The 26,373-nt window shown below is 37.9% G+C and overlaps 1 protein-coding gene across 6 annotated transcripts in view; it reads right to left on the bottom strand.

Moving 5' to 3' along the window:
* The window catches only part of TASP1 (taspase 1), a 252,935-nt gene that overhangs the window by 22,654 nt on the left and 203,908 nt on the right, over positions 1-26,373 (bottom strand). For all 6 annotated transcript variants that reach the window (XM_047771668.1, XM_047771667.1, XM_047771669.1 and 3 more), the window contains one exon: positions 16,008-16,081. In XM_047771668.1, coding sequence (XP_047627624.1) covers positions 16,008-16,081 — 74 coding nt within the window. Of the gene's footprint in view, positions 1-16,007; positions 16,082-26,373 lie in introns of those variants that run through there.

Here is a 26,373-nt window from a genome sequence, read left to right as displayed (position 1 = left end):
TTTTATAATTTTCAGAGGACGGGTCTTGCATGTTATTTGTTAAGATTCATTTCACGTCATTTGAAAATAACTACAGTTTTTACTTCTTTTCCAACTGTTTTATTTATTTTACTTGCTTTATTGTGCTGGTTAGAAATTACAGTAAAACAGTGAATAGAATCAATGAGAATGAACTTCCTCTTTGCCTGTTATCAGTATTGGAAAGAAAGTGTTCAGTGTTTCCCTAAGGAGAAACTAGGTTTTGGGTAGATGCCCTTTATCAGATTGAGGTATTTATCAGATTCCTGGTATTTTAAGGTTGTTATCATGGGCAGAAGCTGAGATGAGCATATAATATCGAGATGATCATAAGGTTTTTCTCCTTTATTGTGATAATACAGTAAATTACACTGGCTGATTTTTTTTTTTTTTTTTTGGCTGCCCCACAGCATATGGAGTTCCTAGGCCAGGGATCAGATCCAAACCACAGTCACAATCTAGGCTGCAGCTGTAGCAATGACAGATTCTTAACCCACTGTGCTGGAGTGGGGATGGAACCTGTGACCCAGCACTCTCAAGAGGCCACCGATCCCATTGTGCCAAAAAAGGAACTCCGTGCATTGGTTGATATTTTTTAACAGGTTCATTGAGATGTAATTCACATACCACAAAGAAGTGTTTGATTTAGTTCTTTTAGTGTGTTCACAAAGTTATGTAACTTCAATATCATAATATTTTCATCACTTTAAAAAGAAATTCTGTACCCATTAACACTTACACCGCTATTGCTAGCCCCTGGCAATCACTGAAGTACATTCCATCTCTATAGATAGCCTATTCTGGGCATTTCATATGAACAGAATCATAAAATATGTGGCCTTTCATGTCTGGCTTCTTTCACTTAGCATAATGTTTACAAGTTTCATCCAAGTTGTAGTGCATATAAGCATTTTGTTCTGTTTATGGTTGAATTATATTCCATTGTATGAATACATTACATTTTTTTAATCCGTTCATCAGTTGATGGAAATGTGGATTGTTTCCACTTTCTAGCTACTATTGAATAATGTTGCTATAAACATCTGTGTACAAGTTTTTGTGTGGACATAGCTTTTCAACTATCTTGGGTATACACCTAGTAGTAGAATTTCTGGGTCATGTAACTCTAGGTTTAATATTTTTTTTGCCACATCCATAGCATGTGGAAGTTTCTGGGGCAGGGACTGAACCTACACCACACCAGTGACCCAAGCCACTGCAGTGATAGGGATGGATCTTTATCCCGCTGTGCCATGGGAGAACTCCTAGATTTAATTTTTTAAGGAACTCTCAAACTGTTTTCAAAAGTGACTGTACCGTCATCAAAACAGTGTGGTACTGGTATCAAAACAGACACACAGACCAATGGAACAGAACAGACAACCCGGAAATAAACCCTGACACCTATGGTCAATTAATCTTTGACAAGGGAGGCAAGAACATCAAATGGGAAAAAGAAAGTCTATTCAGCAAGCATTGCTGGGAAACCTGGACAGCTGCATGCAAAGCAATGAAACTAGAACACACTCTCACACCATGCACAAAAATAAACTCAAAATGGCTGAAAGACTTCAATATACGACAGGACACCATCAAACTCCTAGAAGAAAACATAGGCAAAACACTCTCTGACATCAACATCATGAATATTTTCTCAGGGCAGTCTCCCAAAGCAACAGAAATAAGAGCAAAAATAAACCCATGGAACCTAATCAAACTGACAAGCTTTTGCACAGCAAAGGAAACCAAAAAGAAAACAAAAAGACAACTTACAGAATGGGAGAAAATAGTTTCAAATGATGCAATGGACAAGGGCTTAATCTCTAGAATGTATAAGCAACTTATACAACCCAGCAGCAAAAAAGCCAATCAATCAATGGAAAAATGGGCAAAAGACCTGAATAGACATTTCTCCAAAGAAGATACACAGATGGCCAACAAACACATGAAAAAATGCTCAACATCGCTGATTATTAGAGAAATGCAAATCAAAACTACCATGAGATACCACCTCACACCAGTCAGAGTGGCCATCATTAATAAATCCACAAATAACAAGTGCTGGAGGGGTTGTGGAGAAAAGGGAATCCTCCTGCACTGTTGGTGGGAATGTAAACTGGTACAGCCACCATGGAGAACAGTTTGGAGATACCATAGAAATCTATACATAGAACTTCCATATGACCCCCCAATCCCACTCTTGGGCATCTATGCGGACAAAACTCTACTTAAAAGAGACACATGCACGCGCATGTTCATTGCAGCACTATTCACAATAGCCAGGACATGGAAACAACCCAAATGTCCATCGACAGATGATTAGATTAGGAAGATGTGGTATATATACACAATGGAATACTACTCAGCCATTAAAAAGAATGACATAATGCCATTTGCAGCAACATGGATGGAACTAGAGACTCTCATACTGAGTGAAAGGAGTCAGAAAGACAAAGACAAATACCATATGATATCACTTATAACTGGAATCTAATATCCAGCACAAATGAACATCTCCTTAGAAAAGAAAATCATGGACTTGGAGAAGAGACTTGTGGCTGCCTGATGGGAGGGGGAGGGAGTGGGAGGGATCAGGAGCTTGGGCTTATCAGACACAACTTAGAATAGATTTACAAAGAGATCCTGCTGAATAGCATTGAGAACTTTGTCTAGATACTCATGTTGCAACAGAAGAAAGGATGGGGGAAAAATGTAATTGTAATGTATACATGTAAGGATAACCTGACCCCCTTGCTGTACAGTGGGAAAATAAAAAAAATTATTAAAAAAAAAGTGACTGTACCATTTTACATTTCCACCAGCAATATATGAGGGTCATATATACTGCCAATGCTTATTATTGTTCATCTCTTGATTATAGCCACCAAGATAAAGGTGCAGTGGCAAAATTATGGCCTGATTTGCATTTGTCCAAGGACTACTGATGTTGAGCATCTTTTCATGTACTAATTGGCTATTTGTATATCATCTCTGTAGAAATGTTTATTCGAATCACCTTACCTGTTTTTTGTCTTTTTATTGTTGAGTTGCACAAGTTCTTTACATATTTTGATATAAATCCCTTACCAAATATATGATTTGCAAATGTTTTCTATTTTGTGGGTTGTCTTTTTGTTTTCTTAATGATGTCCTTGGAAACACCAAAGTTACTAATTTTGATGATCTCCTATTTATCATTTTTTTTCTTTTATTACTTGTGCTAAGAAACCATTGCTTAATCCAAGGTTATGAAGATTTTCTCCAAAGATTTCTTCTAAGAAATTTATAGTTTCGGTTCTTACATTTTGATCTCTGATCCATTCTGAGTTAATTTTTTATACATGGTGTGAGGTAAGGGCCCTACTTCATTCTTTTGCATATGAATATCCACATGTCTCAGGATCATTTGTTGACAATGATTTCTAAACATTAATAAAATTGTGCTTTATTGGTGTACATGTATGATGTGTGTGTATGTATATATGTGTGTATGTAATATTGATGGATATTTTTTATTGCTAGATTTTTAATAGTAAATTAATAAGTACCTTATTAAGAATTCCTACATATATGTTTATGAGGGATACTGGTCTGTAGTTTTCCTTGCTTATAATATCTTTATCAAATTTTGATGTTAAGGTTACCCTCACCTCATAAAATGGGTTGGAAAGTATTCTTTTTGCCTTGTTTTTCTAAAAGAACTGGTTTAAGATTGTATTATTTCGTCCTTAAATGTCTGACAACAATACACCAGTGAAGACATCTGAGCATAAAGCTTTATTTTGTGTAATAAAGCTGTTCATAATGTCACCGTATTTATCCATTAGTGTCTGTAGGATGTGTAATCCTACATTGATGCTTGCTTTCATCTTGATGTTGGTTACTTGTATTTTTTCTTTCTTTTCTGATTATTCTTTCTAAGGTTTATATAAATTTTATTAATTTTTTCAAAGAACCAATATCTGGCTTTGTTAATTTTTCTGTTTTTTTAAAATTTTTTATGTTATTGTTTTTACTTTTATCTTGATTATTTTAAATTTATTGTTCTTAAAATTTCTTAGTATGGAAGTTTAACTCATTTTAAATCTTCCTTACTACTGTAAGCACTGAAGGCTATCCTTTTCTTTGTAATGTTTTCATTGCATCCTATAAATTCTGACATAGGGCTTTCATTATCATTCAATCTGAAATAATTTCCAGTTTCTTTTGATAAGTACTCCTTGTGATACTCAAAAAAATAATTTGTTGAGTGTAGTGATCAATAAATATAATTGAGGTCAAGTTAGATCATAGCATTGTTTGAATGTTTACTAGTTTTTATTCTACTGACTTATTACTGAGAGAGGGATGTTAACATTTCAACTAATTATTTGTCTATTATTCCTGATAATAGTTCTCAGATAGTTCTCAAGTTTTTCTTCTTTTATAATACTAGGTGCACATATACATTTGGCATTTTTATGACTTCTTAATGAAATGACCATATTATCACTATGGAATGTTCTGCTTTACCTTGGCACTTCTGCAGTGACTCAAGCCATAGATTCTGTTTTCTCTGATTTTTATTTTTTCCATTATAGTTGATTTATAGTGTTCTATCAATTTTCTACTGTACAGCAAAGTGACCCAGTCACACACACACACAAACACACATATATATACACACACATTCTTTTTCTCACATTATCCTCTATCATGTTCTAACACTAGATATAGTTCCCTGTGCTATACAGTAGGATCTTATTGCTTAACCACTCCAAATGCAATAGTTTGCATTTATTAACCCCAGACTCTAAGTCCATCCCACTCCCTCCACCTCCTCCTTGGCAACTACAAGTCTGTTCTCCAAGTTCATAAGTCTTTTTTTTTTCCTGTGGAAAGGTTCATTTGTGCCATATATTAGATTCCAGATATAAATGATATATGGTATTTGTCTTTCTCTTTGTGACTTACTTCACTTAGTAAGAGAGTCTCCAGTTCCATCCAGGTTGCTGCAAATTGCATTATTTCATTCTTTTTTATGGCTGAGTAGTATTCCATTGTGTATATATACCATATCTTCCTAATCCAATCATCTGTCAATGGACATTTGGGTTGTTGCCATGTCTTGGCTATTGTGAATAGCACCGCAATGAACATACAGGTGCATGTATCTTTTTCATTTCTTTCTTTCTTTTTTTTTTTTTTGCCTTTTAGGGCCACACCTGCAGCATATGGAGGTTCCCAGGCTAGGAGTCAAATCAGAGCTACAGCTGCTGGCTTACACCACAGTCACAGCAACACCAGATCCGAGCTGCATCTGCGACCCACAATTCATGGCAACACCGGATCCTTAACCCACTGAGGGAGGCCAGGGATGGAACCTGTGTCCTCATGGGTCCTAGTTGGATTCGTTAACCACTGAATCAAGACAGGAACTCCAACATGTATCTTTTTCAAGGAAAGTTTTGTCTGGATATATGCCCAAGAGTGGGATTGCTGGGTCATATGGTAGCTCTATATTTAGTTTTCTGAGATACCGCCACACTGTTTTCCATAGTGGTTGTACCAATTTACAGCATAGGAAGGTTCCCTTTTCTCCACACCCTCTCCAACATCTGTTATTTGTTGACTTGTTAATGATGGCCATTCTGACAGGTGTGAGGTGGTACCTCATAGTAGTTTTGATTTGCATTTCTCTAATAAGCAGGGATGTTGAGCATTTTTTCATGTGCTTATCGGCCATCTGTATATCTTCTTTGGAGAAGGGTCTATTCAGGTTTTTGCCCATTTTTCAACTGGGTTGTTGGGGTTTTTTGCTGTTGAGTTGAATAAGTTGTTTGTATACTTTAGAGATTAAACCCTTGTCAGTTGCTTCATTTGAAACTATTTTCTCCCATTCCATAGGCTGTCTTTTTTTTTTTTTTTAATGGTTTCCTTTGCTGTGCAAAAGCTTGTCAGTTTAATTAGGTTCCATTGGTTTATTTTTGTTTTTATTTCTGTAACCTCAGGAGACTGACCTAAGAAAACATTTGTACTGTTGATGTCAGAATGTTTTGCCTATGTTCTCTTTTAGGAGTTTTATGGTGTCTTGTCTTGCCTTTAAGTCTTTCAGCCATTTTGAGTTTATTTTTGTGCATGGTGTGAGGGTGTGTTCCAGTTTCATTGATTTACATGTGGCTGTCCAGTTTTCCCAGCACCACTTGCTGAAGAGACTGTCTTTTTCCCATTTTATATTCTTGCCTCCTTTGTCGAAGATTAATTAACTGTAGGTGTCTGGGATTATTTCTGGGTTCTCTATTCCGATACATCAGTCTGTATGTCTGTTTTAATACCAGTACTACACTGTCTTGATTACTGTGGTTTTGAAATGTTGCCTGAAGTCTGGAAGAGTTATGCCTCCTGCCAAGCTATAGATTCTTAACCCACAGTGCCATAGCAAGAACCCCTGAGCCTTTTTTTTTTTTTTTTAACATTTAATGTTCATTTCTTAAAAACACCATATAGTTGGGTATTCAGGGTTTTTTTTTTTTCAGTTTGAAAATCTCTTCAGTTTAAAAGGAGTGTTTAGTTTATTCACATTTAATGCAATTATTGATATGGCTGAGTTTAAGACTTTTAGTATTTGTTTCCTGTTTGTCTCATGTATTCTTTGTTTTTCTCTCTTTTCCTACCATATTTGGCATAAATGAGTATTTTGTAGTACTTCCTGTTATGATTTGTACTGATTATTTCACTTTTTTTTCAGTTTTTAAAATTTTATTTTATTTTATTTTATTTCCCACTGTACAGCATGGGGATCAAGTTACTCTTACATTTATACATTTTTTTCCCACCCTTTGTTCTGTTACAGTATGAGTATCTAGACATAGTTCTCAATGCTACTCAGCAGGATCTCCTTGTAAATCTATTCTAAGTTGTACCTGATAACACCAAGCTCCCGATCCCTCCCACTCTCTCCCTCTCCCATTGGGCAACCACAAGTCTTTTCTCTAAGTCCATGATTTTCTTGTCTGTGGAGATGTTCATTTGTGCTATATATTAGATTCCAGTTATGAGTGATATCATATGGTATTTGTCTTTGTCTTTCTGACTCCTTTCACTCAGTATGAGAGTCTCTAGTTCCATCCATGTTGCTGCAAATGGCATTATGTCATTCTTTTTAATGGCTGAGTAGTATTCCATTGTGTATATATACCACATCTTCCTAATCTAATCATCTGTCGATGGACATTTGGGTTGTTTCCATGTCCTGGCTATTGTGAATAGTGCTGCAATGAACATGCGCGTGCATGTGTCTCTTTTAAGTAGAGTTTTGTCCGCATAGATGCCCAAGAGTGGGATTGGGGGGTCATATGGAAGTTCTATGTATAGATTTCTATGGTATCTCCAAACTGTTCTCCATGGTGGCTGTACCAGTTTACATTCCCACCAACAGTGCAGGAGGATTCCCTTTTCTCCACAACCCCTCCAGCACTTGTTATTTGTGGATTTATTAATGATGGCCACTCTGACTGGTGTGAGGTGGTATCTCATGGTAGTTTTGATTTGCATTTCTCTTATAATCAGCGATGTTGAGCATTTTTTCATGTGTCTGCTGGCCATCTGTATATCTTCCTTGGAGAACAGTCCACTCAGGTCTTTTGCCCATTTTTCCATTGCTTGATTGGCTTTTTTGCTGTTGAGTTGTATAAGTTGCTTATACATTCTAGAGATTAAGCCCTTGTCCATTGCATCATTTGAAACTATTTTCTCCCATTCTGTAAGTTGTCTTTTTGTTTTCTTTTTGGTTTCCTTTGCTGTGCAAAAGCTTGTCAGTTTGATTAGGTTCCATGGGTTTATTTTTGCTCTTATTTCTGTTGCTTTGGGAGACTGCCCTGAGAAAATATTCATGATGTTGATGTCAGAGAGTGTTTTGCCTATGTTTTCTTCTAGGAGTTTGATGGTGTCCTGTCGTATATTGAAGTCTTTCAGCCATTTTGAGTTTATTTTTGTGCATGGTGTGAGAGTGTGTTCTAATTTCATTGCTTTGCATGTAGCTGTCCAAGTTTCCCAGCAATGCTTGCTGAATAGACTTTCTTTTTCCCATTTGATGTTCTTGCCTCCCTTGTCAAAGATTAATTGACCATAGGTGTCAGGGTTTATTTCCGGGTTGTCTGTTCTGTTCCATTGGTCTGTGTGTCTGTTTTGATACCAGTACCACACTGTTTTGATGGCTGTGGCTTTGTAGTATTTCTTGAAGTCTGGGAAAGTTATGCCCCCTGTTTGGTTTTTGTTTCTCAGGATTGCTTTGGCGATTCTGGGTCTTTTGTTATTCCATATAAATTTTTGGATAGTTTGTTCTAGTTCTGTGAAAAATGTCATGAGTAATTTGATAGGGATTGCATTGAATCTGTAGATTGCTTTGGACGGTATGGCCATTTTTACAATATTAATTTTTCCAATCCATGAACATGGAATACCTTTCCATTTCTTTACATCTTCTTTAATTTCTTTGATTAAAGTTTTATAGTTCTCAGCATATAAGTCCTTTACCTCCTTGGTCAGGTGTATTCTGAGGTATTTGATTTTTTGAAGTACAATTTTAAAAGGTATTGTATTTTTGTATTCCTTTTCTAATACTTCATTGCTGGTATACAGAAATGCGACTGACTTCTGAATGTTAATCTTATATCCTGCTACTTTGCTGAATTTATTAATCAGTTCAAGTAGTTTTGGGGTTGAGTCCTTAGGATTTTCTATGTCTAGTATCATGTCATCTGCATACAGTGACAGTTTTATCTCTTCTCTTCCTCTTTGGATGCCTTTTCTTTTGTTTGTCTAATTGCTGTGTCTAGGACTTCCAAAACTATGTTGAATAGCAGTGGTGAGAGTGGGCATCCCTGTCTTGTTCCAGATTTGAGTGAGAAGGCTTTCAGTTTTTCTCCATTAAGTATTATATTTGCTGTGGGTTTATCATAAATGGCTTTGATCATATTCAGGAATATTCCCTCTATACCCACTTTGGCAAGAATTTCGATCATGAAGGGATTGTTGGACTTTGTCAAAAGCTTTTTCTGCATCTATTGAGATGATCATATGATTTTTGACTTTTCTTTTGTTAATGGGGTGTATGATGTTGATTGATTTGCATATGTTGAACCATCCTTGTGAACCTGGGATGAACCCTACCTGGTCATGGTGTATGATTTTTTTGATATGTTGTTGGATTCGGTTGGCTAAGATTTTGTTGAGAATTTTTGCATCTACATTCATCAAAGATATTGGCTGATAGTTTTCTTTTTTGGTGGTATCTGTGTCTGGTTTTGGAATTAGGGTGATGGTGGCATCATAGAATGTCTTTGGGAGTGTTCCTTCTTCGATTATTTTACTTTAACTTTTCTGTTATATTTAAATTTGTTACCCTAGAAATGAAATAGGCATCCTCAACTCATCACAAACTATATTCAAATATTAACATACTATCTCATGAACAATGTAAGAACCTTGGTTATGTAATTACAAATGCACATATTTCAGACCATTTCTCACAGTACCACAGGTCACAGACTTTCTGTTCAGTATTTTTTTGTTGTTGTTGTTCTTTTTAGGGCCACACCTTCAGCATATGGAAGTTCCCAGGCTAGGGGGTCAAATTGGAGCTACAGCTGCCGGCCTACACCACAGCCTCAGCAGTGGGGATCCAAGCTGAGTCTTCAACCTACACCACAGCTCACAGCAACACTGGATCCCTGAACCACTAAGCAAGGTCAGGGATCAAATCCACATCCTCATGGATACTAGTCAGATTTGTTTCTGCTGCACCATGATGGAAACTTCCTTTTCAGTTTATTAATTTCATTATCCTTCTTATGCTTAAATTTGGATAACTGCTATTGAACTGCATTTCCACTCGTTATTTCTTTTTATAGTTATAATTTATTTCACTGTCCTTCTATGCTAATTTCAACATCTGGGGCTTCTGTGGGTAAACTTCCACTGACTAATTTTTCTCTTAAAATTCTAGCACAAATCACATTTTCTTGATTTTTCACAGGGCTCATCATTTTTATCACATGACAAACACTGTATGTAAAAGAACAGTAAATAATATATAAAATAAATAATATTTACCCTAAAAATATGTCCTATCCCTTCCTCTAGGTTTGGATTTGGAGTCAATCTAATCTCTAGTTGAGCTGACTCTAGGCTTTGTGGTGGTTTTAGATTTAATTCACTATTGGCTAGTATTTTGAGGTCTGGATCAGTAACTTCCCTTCAGTGAAGTCTGAGACCTGAGCCTTAGTGACAGTCTAGAGACGTTTGCAGGTCTTATAATCCAGTTGCCAGCATTCTAACCATGGGAGATTCGCTTTGTTTATAGGCCAGCTACCAACTGTCTTGGTTGCTTATGAGTTCTTTGCTCTTGATAACAGTCCCTGGCTTTCTGTGCCACAACATGTGTCTCTTGGGAATCTGCTCTGCCTCCAGACTCTTTTTGGCCATTGCTGTGCCTTTGGTGAAAATCCTACATACCCTGATGAGTCATTCTCAGTTCTTTGCCCTGATCCAAGCCTTTGGTGTGCTCACTTGGTGAAGGCTACAGAGGGAAAAACAGGTGGTGGGTACAAGACTCACCCTGTGACTGGGGATTCTCAGGATTTCAATCTGTCACACCAGTTTACATGTGGCCATAAGTAGTTTATTTAAAGTTTGTCTGGTTTCTCTTTATACTCTGTATTGGCTTTACTCCTCTTCCTGCTGCTCTGCCAGGAATGAAGCAATCAGAGCTTTTTTTCTCTCCTAGGAAAGGCCTATCTGTTTCTGGAATTTAGTTCAAGTTTTCTAGCATATTCAGCCTTTTGTATAATTTTTTAAATCTACGACTTTATAGTCTATCCAACTCATTCTCATTATTGGGAGTAGGAGCAACAGTCTCTTGTGACTTTCTTCATCCTAACTGGAAGTGGAAGTCTTTTTCTCACTTCTTTTGGTAACACTTTCTTGTGTACCTCATGTTTTATATTAAGTCTTCCTCCTATGGCTTTTCTTGAGAAGCAAGTTATGCCTAGCAAAAAGCTCTCTGAAATCTCATCTGTGCTTATGGAGATTCTTTTCAAAGCCCAAGAAACCATCTTCATAGAAACAAAACATGTTAGATACTACATTTGGGGTTGCAAAAAATCTTACCAAAAACTGAGCAGCAACATAGATGCTTATTAATCTGGAATGCAGAATTTAGAATTGTGCAAATTACAAGCAAGTATTTAGGGATGAAGGCCCGTAAGATATACAATATCCACAACAAATGAAGGACTTAACCTGGGCCCACTCATCTGCATTCAAACAGGTAAGACTGATCACACTGAGTCACACAGTACACAAGGATGGAGTGGAATCCAGGCTCCAAACTGCTGGTGTTGCACCCATTCCGATACTTAATCATTTCAACTGCAAGACCCCAAAGAACTAATTAAATGTGCCATGATATCTAAGGGTGATATTTAAACCATTTTTTATTTGAAAATTACAGAATATTTCAAGAAACACCCATACATCCTTTACCCAGGTTCAACCATTGCTAGTGTTTTGCTCCATTTGCTTTGTAATATGCTATCTATCTATCCCTATCCATCCACTGACCCATCCACATAATATTATTTTCTGAATCATGGGAAGATATTGTATAATTACAGCCGTTTACCCCTAAATACTTCAGTTTATATTTCATAAGAGTAAGAGTATTTCCCTACATACCAGAGTACTTTTTTTTTTCTTTTTTAGGACCAAACCTGCAGCATACAGAAGTTCCTGAGCTAGGGGTCAAATTGGAGCTGCAGCTGCTGGGCTATGCCACAGCCACAGCCACACCAGGTCTGAGCCACATCTTCAACCTATGCTGCAGCTTTCAGCAATGCTGGATCTTTAACCCACTGAGAGAGGCCAGAGATCAAACTCGCATACTCATGGATACTACACAGGTTCCTAACCTGCTGAGCCACAATGGGAACTCCCCACAGTATGGGTTTTAACAAATAGATTTTAAAATGATATAACACTTTCTACTATCTATGTCTGAATTTTGTAAACTGACCTAAAAACACATTTTTAATATTTTTCTCCTCCCATATAGGATCCAGCCTACAATAACTTAGTCCCTAGACTAGTTGTCATGACTCTTTATACTGTTTAAACTGAAACATTTCCTTAGCCCTTGTCTTTTATGACATGGACATTTTTGAAGAACCTAGTCCTTTTTTTCTTTCTTCCTAGAATGTTCTTCATTTTAGATTTGTCTGATGTTTTCTCATGATTAGATTCAGGTTATGCACCTCCAGATGGGACACTGCAAAAGTGATGCTGTGTCTTTCTCAGGTTATCACATCCAAAGGCACATGTTGTCCATCTGCCCCTGGCTGGTGACATTAATTTCGATCACACAGTCAAGTTGTGGGCTGGTTTCTCCATTACATACATATTATTTTTCCCTGCAACTAATAAGAAATCTGTGGGGAAACACCTTAAAACCATAAAATAGCCTGCTCCTCCTCAAGGATGAATTTTTATAACAGTATTTTCACTATGATATAAAAAATGACCTCTACATAGTAAAAGAAAACTAGGTTTCATTTATTATACTTGAAAAAGTTCCATGCCAATTTTAACATCTGTTTTTATTACAGTAGTCCATGCACACTGGGTGTTTATTAAAAACTGTTCATTAACTGTCTGCTATCGTGGGTAGAATATCAGAAATCTGATTTTTAAATCCAATTGGTATCAATGCCCTAATTTTGGTTCAATAAAAAGAAATCTCTTTAACTTATGCTACAGAAGGGGTTTAGAAATTAAATTAAGGTGTATAACCGCAAGAACATTCTATCTTAAAAAGAAAGAAACTTATAAAAGCACCTACCTCTATTTATTCAAATTATATGTGGATTCTTGTTATAACAATATTAGTTATTATCCAGGTTTTTCTAAGCAGTATGATTTTGAGGTGACCTTTAATTCAAGGTCTTAACTTGGATTAAACACAGCTTATAAAAAATGTTCAAATCTCCAGGTGGTTTTAGTTTCTGAGTTTGGTAACAAGCAGAAAGAAGGCAATTTTTGGAAAGCAAGGCAAATTAAAATCAAATAGAAACTTCTCAGGAATAGGTGTTTTGCTTTTTCTTTTGTCTTTTCTAGGGCCGCACCTGTGGCATATGGGGGTTCCCAGGCTAGAGGTCTAATCAGAGCTGTAGCCGCTGGCCTATGCCATAGCCACAGCAAGGCCAGATCCTTAACCCAACTGAGCAAGGCCAGGAATCGAATCTGCAATCTCATGGTTCCTAGTCGGATTCATTAATCACTGAGCCACAATGGAAATTCCAGGAATAGCTTTTAACTTAGGAAAAAAAATGTTGTTGTTTTCAGTTTTGTTTTGTTTTTTTTTTGTTGTTGTCTTTTTGCTATTTCTTTGGGCCGCTCCCACGGCATATGGAGGTTCCCAGGCTAGGGGTTGAATCGGAGCTGTAGTTGCTGGCCTACGCCAGAGCCACGGCAACGCGGGATCCGAGCCGCGTCTGCAACCTACACCACAGCTCACAGCAACACCGGATCCTTAACCCACTGAGCAAGGGCAGGGACGGAACCCGCAACCTCATGGTTCCTAGTCGGATTCGTTAACCACTGCGCCACGACGGGAACTCCCTGTTTTCAGTTTTTAAAGACAGCTCCTTTCTCATTTCGCTACCATGGTTTGCAACATCCTGTGAGAGTATGTTTCACAAACCAGTTATAGTGCGGAATGGAGATGCCACTAATTCAATAGTTCTTTCACAGAAATCAGGAGCAGGGCGGCGGGGGGTAGACCAAAGGCTTACCCTCTTAAAAAAGAATATGAACTTTGCTCTTGTCCTCCTTTCCTCTTTTGAGATCAGCTTCTTGTTTATAACTTTGTCACACTTGCAGTACAATAAAGTCCCAGGCTTTACGACGAAAGTGATTTTTTTTTTCTTTTCTTTTTTTTTTTTCTGATCAACAGAATTCAGCAACCAAAGCTTTAGTGTTGCGGGATTTTTGTGTTTGGTTGGTTTCTTGGTTTTGGAGGGAAGGCATTTATAGCCACAGGCTCAAAGAAGGAAGAAAGGGAGAGGGATTAACTCTCTCTAAGGAAGGTCAAAAACATAATTTACAAGTGAGGCAAGAGGAGCAGCTGTATCTGTTGGCCCATCACTACCACCAGCTGGAGAATTTACCAGCAATATGAAAACTACGTCCACCAGATGTCAAGCGATGCAACTGGAAGCCAAATATCTTTGGGCTCAATGCAGGAATCTCTACTCTCTTTACTCCCATATTTCATGTTAAATAGCAAGATGTCTTCCACGGGCCACCATCAGGGATAACAAGAACATGTCCATGCAAGGGACTTAATAACATGACTGAACCCATCAGACAGACTTCAGACTGGCTTCAGTACTAAAGTCCACCACCTCCATGTTTATTGGCTAAAAAGCCATTTTAGTTCCGATTCAACATGTAAGGGGTGAGTGAAACTTAAATGGTTGCAAGCCATTCTTGGGCAAGGATTCTTGTGGCTTTTCAGGCTTATTTCCTATATGAGAACCACTAGGCCATTGGGAAGAAAAGAATGTTTTGAAAATATTTATGTAAATAACCACTTTCCCACTCATTCTTCAAACCTGCGCTGTTTGTACTGTTCAGTATGGTGGCCACTAGCTACATGTGGGTATTTAAACTAAGTAAAATTTAAAATTCTGTTCTTTAGCCATACCAGCCACATTTCAAGTGCTCAGCAGTTACCCAATAGGACAACACAATGTAAATATAAATATGAAACATTTCTATCGACCCAGAAAATTCTTTTCAATAGTGTTGCTCTAAATCCATAAATTGCCTTTTAAAATGAGCAATTATAATTCTCCTCTCTAAAACAAAGCAATCTTCATGCATTCTCTTATGAAATAAATCTACTGATACAGGGAGGGTGACACAAAGGTGGGGGCGACCTCAGGAATATTTTCACCAGTGTAGCTCTTGGACACTGTACTCACAAAGCCCTGTGATGCTACTGACTTCCTGGATAATATTCAGAGGCCTGCCTAGATGGATGCTATGTGGCAAATAAGCAAGAAGCAGTTCTTTCTTGCACGTAGCCCTTCATTTGCTAATGATTCCAACTCTATCAATTTATATCAGAAGTTTCCTTATTTGCATTTCCAAGTCTGTCAAATAAAATCATGTCCTTTAAAAAAGTAAAATAAAAGAGAGAGAGGCTGCCCAACTTCACAGCTTTGTAATTGAGGAACTTTAATGCCAAGTCAACATCACATGCCGCAGCTGTTTCTAAAAATTTTATGGACAAGAAGAACATGAGGCCAGTATAAAATAAACCCACGACTTATGTTTTTCACTCCCAGGCTCACCCCTCCTGAGTACAGGGAAACCAAGCAGCTCAAGGGGAGGGGTGTGAATGTTCTATGAGACTGCTATGACTCGCCGAGAGAGGGCGCTAAGGCATGGGGCATAGACCTCTGACCCTGCCAGGAGGACGCGGTGCCAGAACACGCAGTCCTTGCAAGCATGCCAGGCACTTCTGCTCTCACACACGCAGCAGGTGACTTGGGTACTCAGCTAACTGTGCCTCGGTTTCCTTCCGCTCTTCCAACAGTCCCTGCAAAGTCACCCAGCCCTAGCGGGCTGGCAGCGCCACGCCCACTCTCTTCCCAGCCCCCAGTTTCTTCTTTCCCGTTTATTCACAATGCACCAAGAAGGACAAGATGGAAGAAGAAGAAAAAAAAAAGGTTTTTCCTAATCTTTCCTAATCTCCCCTGCTCCATCATCAAAAGCAAAAAAGGATCTGCTATTTTTCTTTGGGATTCTTTATCAGATTCTCATAAAGATCACAGCGCTACTGCTCAAGAGAGGCTGAAAAAAATTCCATCGTGTCCTCTTGGCCAGTTAAAGAGATTCAGGCAGTGGCTGCAAGGTTTTCAAGGTTATGCCCCCGTTTTTCCACTTACCTTGGCCTTCCCATCCTGGGCGGACATATATCCAACACACATGCTCTCCGTCGTGTGGCTCCACAGGAATTCCACTGCCATGGAAGGGAACACAAATAGGCACATTCAGATCACAGATGGAAAATAAATCTTTGCTTTTTAATAGAACAGTTAAAGATAGCTTTATATTTAACACACTCAGCTCCCTAGTTTCCATTCACTCCTTCATAAATGTCAAGATGATTTAGAACTCAAACTGTGTAATGCCATTTACTGTGAAATGAAAAATGTATTTCTTTCTTGTCAAAACTTATGATTATTACATGTAAAATAAATGCTCCTCTGTTTGAAACTTGTAACATTAAATACGCACATGCACGCAGACACACTCATACATACAGTACACAATGACTTAGTCAATGTAATATTCCATAACGTAGTTCCTTGAAAACACACACACCAGGTCTAGGTTTTAATACCATTCTCCACGAAAAGGAACCAGGATTCCTTGGAGAAATGTTGATGCCAGGGCTGGGGCAGAGAAGATATAAAATGAATCTGGAGCATCTTTTTGTGCCAGAAAATAAGGAAGTGCTCAAAGAATGATGAGGGCTTATCAAAAGGACCCAGCCTGAAGGTACTCCCATTGGCCATCTCTGTGTCACTCTAAGTATTAAAATATAATTATCACCACTGAACAAAATTAAAACCAAGCCCATACTAATGCAAATAAATAAAGGAATAAATAAAGTGGGGGAGGAGAGAAAGCCCTTCCCTACAGCAGAATGCCAACTAATAAATACAGAAGAAATAACAGAATTAGAAAACCATCACACTTCCTAAAATTAGAAAAATTTGAAGACTCGCCAGCTATTTCCATAGTTTCAATGTCGTCTCTCCACAAAGTCTCATGAAATATAGAGGGGCAAAGTGTAAGTTCCTGAGGGAAGACCCAATGGACTTCACTTTAATCAAATGATGGAAGCTCACATCATCAATTAAGGGACAGATCAACACAACATGCCTACTGATAAGACCTCCTGAGACTCACCACGATTTCCATGGTGCTTTTGTCAAAAATGCAGAACCAGAATTGCATGATGAAACACCACATAAATTGGATACAGGAAAACTACTGAATAACTGGCTTGAACTCTTCAAAAAATGTCAAAGTCAAAAACTACTAAGAGAATTGAGAAACTGTTTCCATTTAAGGGAGACAACGGAAACATATGACAACTGAAGGCAATGTGTCCTCCTGGAGTGGGGCCTGGACAGGGCAGGGGTGTTACAAGGGACATTACCAAGACAATTGATGGATCATGGAGTTAGACGGTAGTGTGGTATCAATACTACATTTATGATTTTGATAAATATGCTATGATTATTTATTTATAATGATTTTTATTTTTTCCATTATAGCTGATTTACAGTGTTCTGTCAATTTTCTACTATACAGCAAGGTGACCCAGTCACACATACATGTATACATTCTTTTTTCTCCCATTATCATGCTCCATCACAAGTGACCAGACATAGTTCCCAGGGCTATACAGCAGGATCCCATTGCTTATCCATTCCAAAGGCAATAGTTTGCATCTATTAATCCCAAATTCCCAGTCCCAGCCACTCCCTCCCCCTCCCTCTTGGCCACCACAAGTCTGTTCTCCAAGTCCATGATTTTCTTTTATGTGAAAAGGTTCATTTGTGCCATATATTAGATTCCAGATATAAGTGAAATCACATGGTATTTGTCTTTCTCTTTCTGACTTACTTCACTTATAAAATAAATATACAAATTTATCCCATTGTTAGTATACAGAAATGCAACTGATTTCTGAATGTTAATCTTACATCCTACGACTTTGCTGAATTTGTTGATCAGTTTGAGTAGTTTTTGGGTTGAGTTCTTAGGGCTTTCTATATATAGTATCATGGCATCTGCATGCAGTGACAATTTTACCTCTTCTCTTCCAATTTGGATACCTTTTATTTCTTTTGTTTGTCTGATTGCTGTGGCTAGGACTTCCAATACTAGTTGAATAAAAGTGGTGACAGTGGGCAACCTTGTCTTCTCCAGATTTTGGTGGAAAGGCTTTCAGCTTTTCTCCATTGAGTATTATATCTGCTGTGGGTTTGTAGTAAATGGCTTTTATTATATTAAGGTATGTTCCCTCTATACCCACTTTGGTAAGAATTTGATCATGAATGGATGTTGGACTGCTGTGATGATTTAGAAGAACAACCTTGTTCTTAAGAAATATGCACTGAGGTATTAGGAGTAAAGATACCTGATATCTCAAGTAGTTCAGAAAAAAATGTACATGTTTAAGTGTGTGTGTGTGTGTGTGTGTGTGTGTGTGTAAAGGGAAGTGGGACAAACAGAAGGAGAAAGTGAAGATAGAGAAACAAATAGAGGAAATGAAAACAATGAGTGAATCTGGATAACGAAACCATGGGTGTCCCTTGTACTCTTCTTGAAACGCCTCTGTAAGTTTGAAATTATATCTAAATTAAGATTCACACAAAGCTTTGTCAATTTCAAAATTCTAAGTTTTTTTAAGGCATTTAAAAAGTTCTGATGCATCTCTCCACAAAAATTTCCAAAGTCCCCAGCTCAACCCCAAGCCCTCTGGGTCCTGGGCCATCCATCTGTTTATATCTCAGGCTAATGAAACCTGAAGACCAGCATGTGAGTTGACACACAAACCGAGAGCTCGGCGATCCCAGACGCTGAAGGCTTTGCCAGACACATGGGGAAGGAAGAAGCAGGAAGGGGCAAAACTGAGCTCCTCAGATCCGTGGCTCATTCCCTCATCATTAATTAATTGTCAAACCTACTAACCTGCTCAACAGACGCTCTGCTGAAGAGTGCAGGAACACAGTATCATGTAAGGAAGCAACTTCTCTTTGCCAGATGTTTTTTCTTCCTCACACATCTGCTTTGAACTTCAAAAATCCTGAAGTCCAGAGCAAGGTCTGGGATATTCCAAATTGCCTAACAGAGCAAAGGTGCTCAAGTCTTACTGAATTTCCCTAGAGGAGCAACAGTACGACTGTATTTAAATACAAAGTTAAGGCATTTCTAACACTGTGACCCCTCCTTATTCCCAAGTGTTAAGGGGGTAACTGCTTCAGGAATCAGCCAAGAAAAATACATGGAAATATAGTCAATCTAATCATGAAAGTGAAGGATAAAAACACTGCACATTGTTTTTCTAAGACAGAATTTTGATGATATTAAACTGCTTTAGTCTCTAAAAATACAGCTTGTTCTAAGGAAATGTAACACGTACAAAACTGAGTCTTACAAAACAGGATAAATCGGGTGTACTGACTAATTACAATAAATGTTTTTCTATTGAAAGATTTTCAATAAAATTTCTAGGGAGTGAGTTTAGGGATTCTTAAAGAAAGTAACTCAGGAGTTCCCGTCGTGGCGCAGTGGTTAACGAATCCGACTAGGAACCATGAGGTTGCGGGTTCGGTCCCTGCCCTTGCTCAGTGGGTTAACGATCCGGCGTTGCCCTGAGCTGTGGTGTAGGTTGCAGACGCGGCTCGGATCCTGCGTTGCTGTGGCTCTGGCGTAGGCTGGTGGCTACAGCTCCGATTCAACCCCTAGCCTGGGAACCTCCATATGTCGCGGGAGTGGCCCAAGAAATAGCAACAACAACAACAACAACAACAACAAAAAGTAACTCAGTGTCTAGAAATTCAGTTCAATCTTTTCACAAACAAAAAAGAAGTGCATTGTTCTGACACATTATTTTTTTCTTTTTTTTAAAGTTTTATTGAAGTATGGTTGATTTACAATGTGGTGATAATTTCTGCTGTACAACAAAGCAATTCATTTAAACATATTCATAACATATATTGCTTTTTCAGACTCTTTTCCCATATAGATTATCAGAATATTGGGTAGAGTTCCCTGTGCTATAGAGCAGGTCCCTTGTTGGTCAGTCATTCCATAGACCACAGTGTGTATATACCAATCCCAAATTCCCATTATTTTTAATACCAACAATTGAAATTAGTTACTAGTTTAGGCTAGCTTGAGAAACTCAGCAGGGATTGCCTACAATTTAAAGTATAAAATTATGGAGTGTCCGTCGTGGTGCAGTGAAAACAAATTCAACTAGGAACCATGGAGCTTGCGGGTTCAATTCCTGGCCTCGCTCAGTGGGTTAAGGATCTGGCATTGCTGTGAGCTGTGGTGTAGGTCGCAGACCCGGCTCGGATCTGGCATTGCTGTGGCTCTGGCATAGGCTGGCGGCTTCAGCTCCAATTATACCCTTAGCCTGGGAACCTCCATATGCTGTGAGTGCTGCCCTAAAAGGACAAAAGACTAAATAAATAAATAAATAAAGTATAAAATTATAAAGTGCTTTTGAGAGTTCCCTGGTGGTTCAGTGGGTTAAGGATCTGGCATTGTCACTGCTGGGGTTCTGGTTACTGCCATGGCACAGATTTGATATGTGGCCTGGGAACCTCTGCATGCTGCAGGCACAGCCAAAAATAAATTAATTAATTAATTAAATGCTTTTGAAAAGAAATCTTATTTCTTTTAGTGCATGTCTTAACTCAATAATTTAATAAAAAAAATTTTTTTTTTTTGGTAAGGCTGCACCTGTGTCATAGGAAAGTTCCCAAGCTAGGGGTTGTAGCTGCCAGCCTACACCACAGCCACAGCCACAGCAACACCAGATCTAAGCTGTGTTTGCAACCTACACCACAGCTCACAGCAATGCAGGATTCTTAACCCACTGAGCAAGGCCAAGGATCAAGGCTGCATCCTCATGGATACTAGTCAAATTCGTTTCCGCTGCGCCATGATGGGAACTCCTTAATAAATTATTAATAATTAATTTTACAAATCATTTATTGGTGGAAGACTTCAAGGAGGAAAAATATTCCTTTTCTTATACTATCTTCCACCATGGTCTATCCCAAGAGACTGGAAGTAATTCCCTGTGCTGTACAGGAGGATTTCATTGCTTATTTATTCTAAATGTAATAGCTTGCATCTACTAATCACAAACTCCCGCTACTCTCTCCTTTGGCAACCACAAGTCTATCCTCTATGTCAGTGACAAACACAACTCTTAAATATCTCTTAAAGAAAGCTTTTGAAACTATAACAAGATCATACATTTGACTATATTAAAAATGTTCATAGTGATATCCTTCGCCATGTGGAAGAAAAAAGTCAAGAGATGAGTGACAAGCTCTGGGGGAAATATTTGCAGTTCACAGCATAAAAAAAGGACTGATTAGTATATAAAGATTTGCTACAAATCAGTAAGGAAAAGATAAATACCCAAAGAGAATGCAAAAAGCATACAAGCAAGAAGGAATATGAATCACTCTAAAACATGAAAATATGTTTTCCACATTCCTCCCACTAAGAGACATACAAATGACAACTTCAAGAGATCATTATTCAGCTATCACGTTCTCAGATACCAAAAAGTTGAAACAACATTATGTTAGCCAGGGGTGGAGAAAAGGGCATTCTCATACAATGACGGTGGGAGTTTGGCCATTTGGAAATACATTCTTGTAGTTGGTTGTGGTTATGTTCTATATTTTCACCAAGAACACTGAATTAGCAAATACTGAGCCACTGCTCCCAAGGGAAATACAGGGTTAGGTTCCTGTGAGCTTCTGGTCACAACATTTTCAATCAATAAGTAACCTTATTTTATGTGTGTTTCTGTTTAAACACATCTTCTTTAACACATATTTCTTATAAATCATTATATGCAGTATTTTTTATTAATAATACACTAGCCAAGAAGACTTTAACATTTTCCTGACCTTGGATAACATGCAGATGAATTTCTTTGGCTCTGAGTCTCACAACAGCACTCCTTAAGCTCTTTTTATCAGCTGTCATCTCAGTTTTGCTCTTTTCTACCTTTTTCCATGGCTTCATTATGCACCATACATGGTACCTTGGCAGTTTCTGCCATGGTCTCCGCCACAGATTGGTGAATTTTCTCTTGGGTTTTTTTGGATGTACAGTATTGGTATCATTGGTTCATTAACTTTGAACTCATGGCCAACAGCACTGTAATTCTTGCCTGAATGAAGTTTAGCCAACATGTATGTTTTCTCTACGAGACACCACAACTTCTTTGTACTTAGGAATTCTAGACAACACCTCACCACTCGCTTGGGGCCATTTAAAATAGTGAAATCATCAGCAAAAGGCACAAAAATGTAAACAATGCAGCAATAAACAGACCATAAAAAGGATGCTTGTTTACAGTATGAGGGCTGAGACAAGAAGGCAGAGCCTTGCCGAGTGCACCTCAGCTGTGCATGCCACGTAACTCAAAAAAAATTTTCCCCACTCTGCCCATGCTCACAAATGATTGGGAAAGAATCAAGAGCACTGATCTTTTGACTACAAAAAAATCTCAGCAAGTTAAGAAAATTAACAAATACAAATCTGCAAATAATGAGGATTGATTATTTATCAAAACGACAAACCCTTTGACCTTAGCAATTTTGCTTTTAGGTATTTATTCTACAGATATGCCTTTATATGTATGAAATACCATCTTTACATGGATATTCACTGAAGTAGTTTTAATTAGGAGGAAACTGGAAATAGCATGGTTGCCTTTTGGTGGGAGTATATATGAACAAATATGACACCCTATACAATGGAACTCTATGAAATAATTTAAAACAAACAGAAAGCTCTATATGGATGATATGGAACCATCCATACTAAGGGTGTTTCAAACGTTTTGCCATGAACCACAGCAAAACCAAACCAAAACAAAAAAGCCCTACACACTGCCACTTAGTAAATGCACTTCTTTATAAGTGAAATTTCATGAAGTAATACCCTTTACTTGAAATGAATTGGTCTACCCACCCCATGGGTTCTTTACAGTCTATGCACTACAATTAAAAGATTCTGCTTGTGACTCATTAAATTAGACTTCATTAATGTGACTTGCTACATTTGAAAAAACACTAATCTGAAAAATATATAATTTTTCTAAAAGAAAAGGTAAAGTGAAGAAAGATAAATAAAGATGATGCCATTCTGTGAAAGAAAATAACCATGGATGACTATGTTCATAAATACATGAGCTCTCTCTGGAAGAATATTTTAGGAACCAGCAATAGCAGTTACCACAATAGAGGGAACTTGGTGATTAAGGGAGTTGAGAGGAGGCAACTTATTTTTCACCATACATCCTCTCTAAAACTTTTGAATTTTATCCTGTTTTCATTTACGTCCTATTTTTTTAAAAAAATGCACCTAGAAATTTCAACTACCCTACTACTCTAATTTATCCTCAAAGAATTAATTTCTTCTCTGTTTAAATCTGAATTACTGAAATGTGATGTAATAAGATGTTACCACCTATTTTTAATTTCCCTTCATGAGAATGCTCTCTTATGATGTGAAACTGATGTAATGCTTTCAAATTGTTTCATGTCTCATGACCACCTAAAACATGAACAAATCTTATGAAGGAACATGAATAAATCCCTGCTTAAATTTATACGGGCCACATATATTTAGGAAAAAACCTGCTATGTTCAAAGAATACTCGAAACAAATAAAACAAGGCAAATACTGCCATTTGAAATTAAAAAAGGCCAAAATCATCCTAAGTTTTAAAAATGAGAAAACATTTATTTGTCTCAAGGGTAGAGCTTATCTCACAAAGATCTCTCAAAACTGTTTGTCTTGATTTATAATTAAAACCTAGTCCAGAATAGTACAAAGTTTGCTCAAATATAATTACCTAGAAGAAGAACTAAAATGTAAATCCTACTCAGTGAAAGAGTACCTTTTTTTTTTTTTTTTTTTAAACGGCTGTTTCCACAGCAGAAGTCTCTGGGTTAGGGGTCAAATTGGAGCTGCAGCTGCAGCCTAAGCCATAGCCACCAGCCATGGCAATGCTGGATCTAAACTACATCTATGACCTACACCACAGTTTATGGCAACACCAGATTCTTAACCCACTGAGCAAGGCCAGGGATCAAACCCTCATCCTCACAGAGACAATGTTGGGTCCCTAACTCTCTGAGGCACAATGGGAACTCCAGAGTGGCATTTCTTACCATCAGTGATATCTAGAAGTCTATAGTTTATTTCTTGATTTTAGGGGCTACATCTAAAAATTGTCTCATACACTAAAAATTGAAGTTTATGGTAACAATATAAAAAAAATGATTCTTTTTTTGCCACACAGTTTTCCATCTAAAATAAAGAATACAAAGATTTAGGAATAGAACTCTAGCCATGATATAATTCTTCTCACTTTTGTTCTCCTAAATTTCTCCATAATGGCCATGCTCCTTTGGTAGTGGCTGATGCCTGTTTATACCTCAACTACTGACTTGAAAAAGGCTTTTGCTTTTTAGAAAGCCAAAGCCCAGGGACTGCGAGGCGACTGGAAATGCCTGGATCAAGAAAAGACCGCCGTCGAAAACATTAAGAACAACCCAAAGCCATGCTAAATCCCTGAGTGGGTTTCACCTGTGAAAGATGACATGGGGATGTGGCAGGAATCTTCTCTACCACGTGACTTATCGACTCATCCCACTACAACAGCTCGATATGAGAAAGGTTACCCCGACTGATCCTGATCCAGTACCGGAGGATGGAGGGGTGGGGACGTGCCGTACCTGTGCTCCACGATAACAAGTTAATGGCCTCACAGGGACATTTGGAATGGATTTGTACATAATCTCAGAGGCCAGTCTTTCTGGAAAGTTGTATTAAGTGCCTTGGAACAAGTGAATTCACCTCTGGGTATAATATCCAGGAGTAGTCCCCCTTCAGCCTAGGGTCATGAGACAGCCTTTAGCTCCATGCAAGGCTTGTCTCCTAGTGATGTTTATGTCACCGGCTTCACTAGTTAATAATCAGGGCTACAAGCTACCCCTTGCAGGATGTTCCCCCTCAGTTACCTCTTTCTCTTTCAGAATGAATTGTGTCATCCCATTGAAACAAAGTCAATCAAAGTTTCCTTGTCAGGGTTGTGATCAAGGTTTTTTCTGTTCAAACAGATTCTCTTTTCTGACCAGAAAGAAGCCCTCAGCCACCCTTTCTTTTGTTTAATGTTGTTCTCCAATTGTTGTTAACAACCCCCAGCTGCACTGGCTCCTGCACCCATTTAAAAACTCTCTGCCTGGCTTCACATCCCAGACTTTCCTGCAAGGAAAACAGAACTCTGAAATCAGAACCGTCTTGGGCTGGGAAGTTGCCAAGTCAGCTGCCGTTCCTTAGCTTGAGGTCAAATGGCTCACCCTGGAACATTGTGCACAGTGTTTAAGTTACTCCTTATTGAACAAAAATGAATTTTTATTTTTTTAACTGGGAAGGAAGAGGAGCTGTAAATAGAACAATCTCTTATCTCTGGAGATTGCCCGGGGGGTTAGAGTCTTTATAACCCAATAGTGGGTTCATTCAAGGATGCTTTACCGTCCTGACATGGAATCCTTAAGATTCATATAATGCAACTCCCAATATGGCCACGAAGTAGCTTTGAGTTGGCTTGCCGCCCTGAAAAACTTTCACCACCGAATTGTCTTGGGAGCTATGGGGATAGGGTTCTACAGAACTCCACTTATGCTAAGCCAAGAAAGTAATTATTCTCTCTTTCCAAGGCTCACGCCATTTGTTCAAGACTAAAGAAAGATGCTGACTGAAAAAGGAAGAGAGGGATGTGGGTCAAATAGCAAAACAAGCCCCAAAGGAGATTTCATTTCTCTTCCTCTTTTACCATTTTATTGTATTAGAAACTGCTGGAAATAAGGGGCTAGTGGCTGAGATGTGGAAGTTCTCTGCTGAAAAGAAAAGCATTCAGAGAAACAAGTTATACTGAAAAATGATTTCATTTTTTCAACAAATATTTTTTGAGGAGTTATTTCATGTGAAGGTGATCTCTATTAATCTTTGAGCAGAGGAAAATTGACTATACATTTTGTCAAAATGTTTTTATGAGAATTTTAGAAGAACCAAAGTAAGAAGAATTATATCATCACTAGAATTCTATTCCTAAATCTTTGTATTCTTTATTTCAGATGGAAAACTTTGTGGCAAAAAAAAAAAAAAAGAATAAACAAAACCCCCAAAAAACTAAATGGTTAGATTATAGCTAGAATTTTACTTCTCATGATAGAGAAAAAAAAATTACAGATGAAAATCTATTTCCAATTCTTAAAAAGTGTATTAGATGATATTTAACAGAAAAAAAGTTCTGTTATAAAGCAAACAAAGCAAATTATAGCTATTTGTAGTCAACATCTTTGTGTTTTAAAAATGAAAACCAGTTCTGAAAAATATAAATCTCACGGCACTACCTCAATCAATGCAACTCAGTTGTTGAAAAGTTTCAGTGTCATGTCT

This window comes from Phacochoerus africanus, chromosome 3 (genome assembly GCF_016906955.1).
Source record: "Phacochoerus africanus isolate WHEZ1 chromosome 3, ROS_Pafr_v1, whole genome shotgun sequence".
Lineage (NCBI taxonomy): Eukaryota > Metazoa > Chordata > Mammalia > Artiodactyla > Suidae > Phacochoerus > Phacochoerus africanus.
This window is presented reverse-complemented; position numbering and strand designations above follow the sequence as displayed.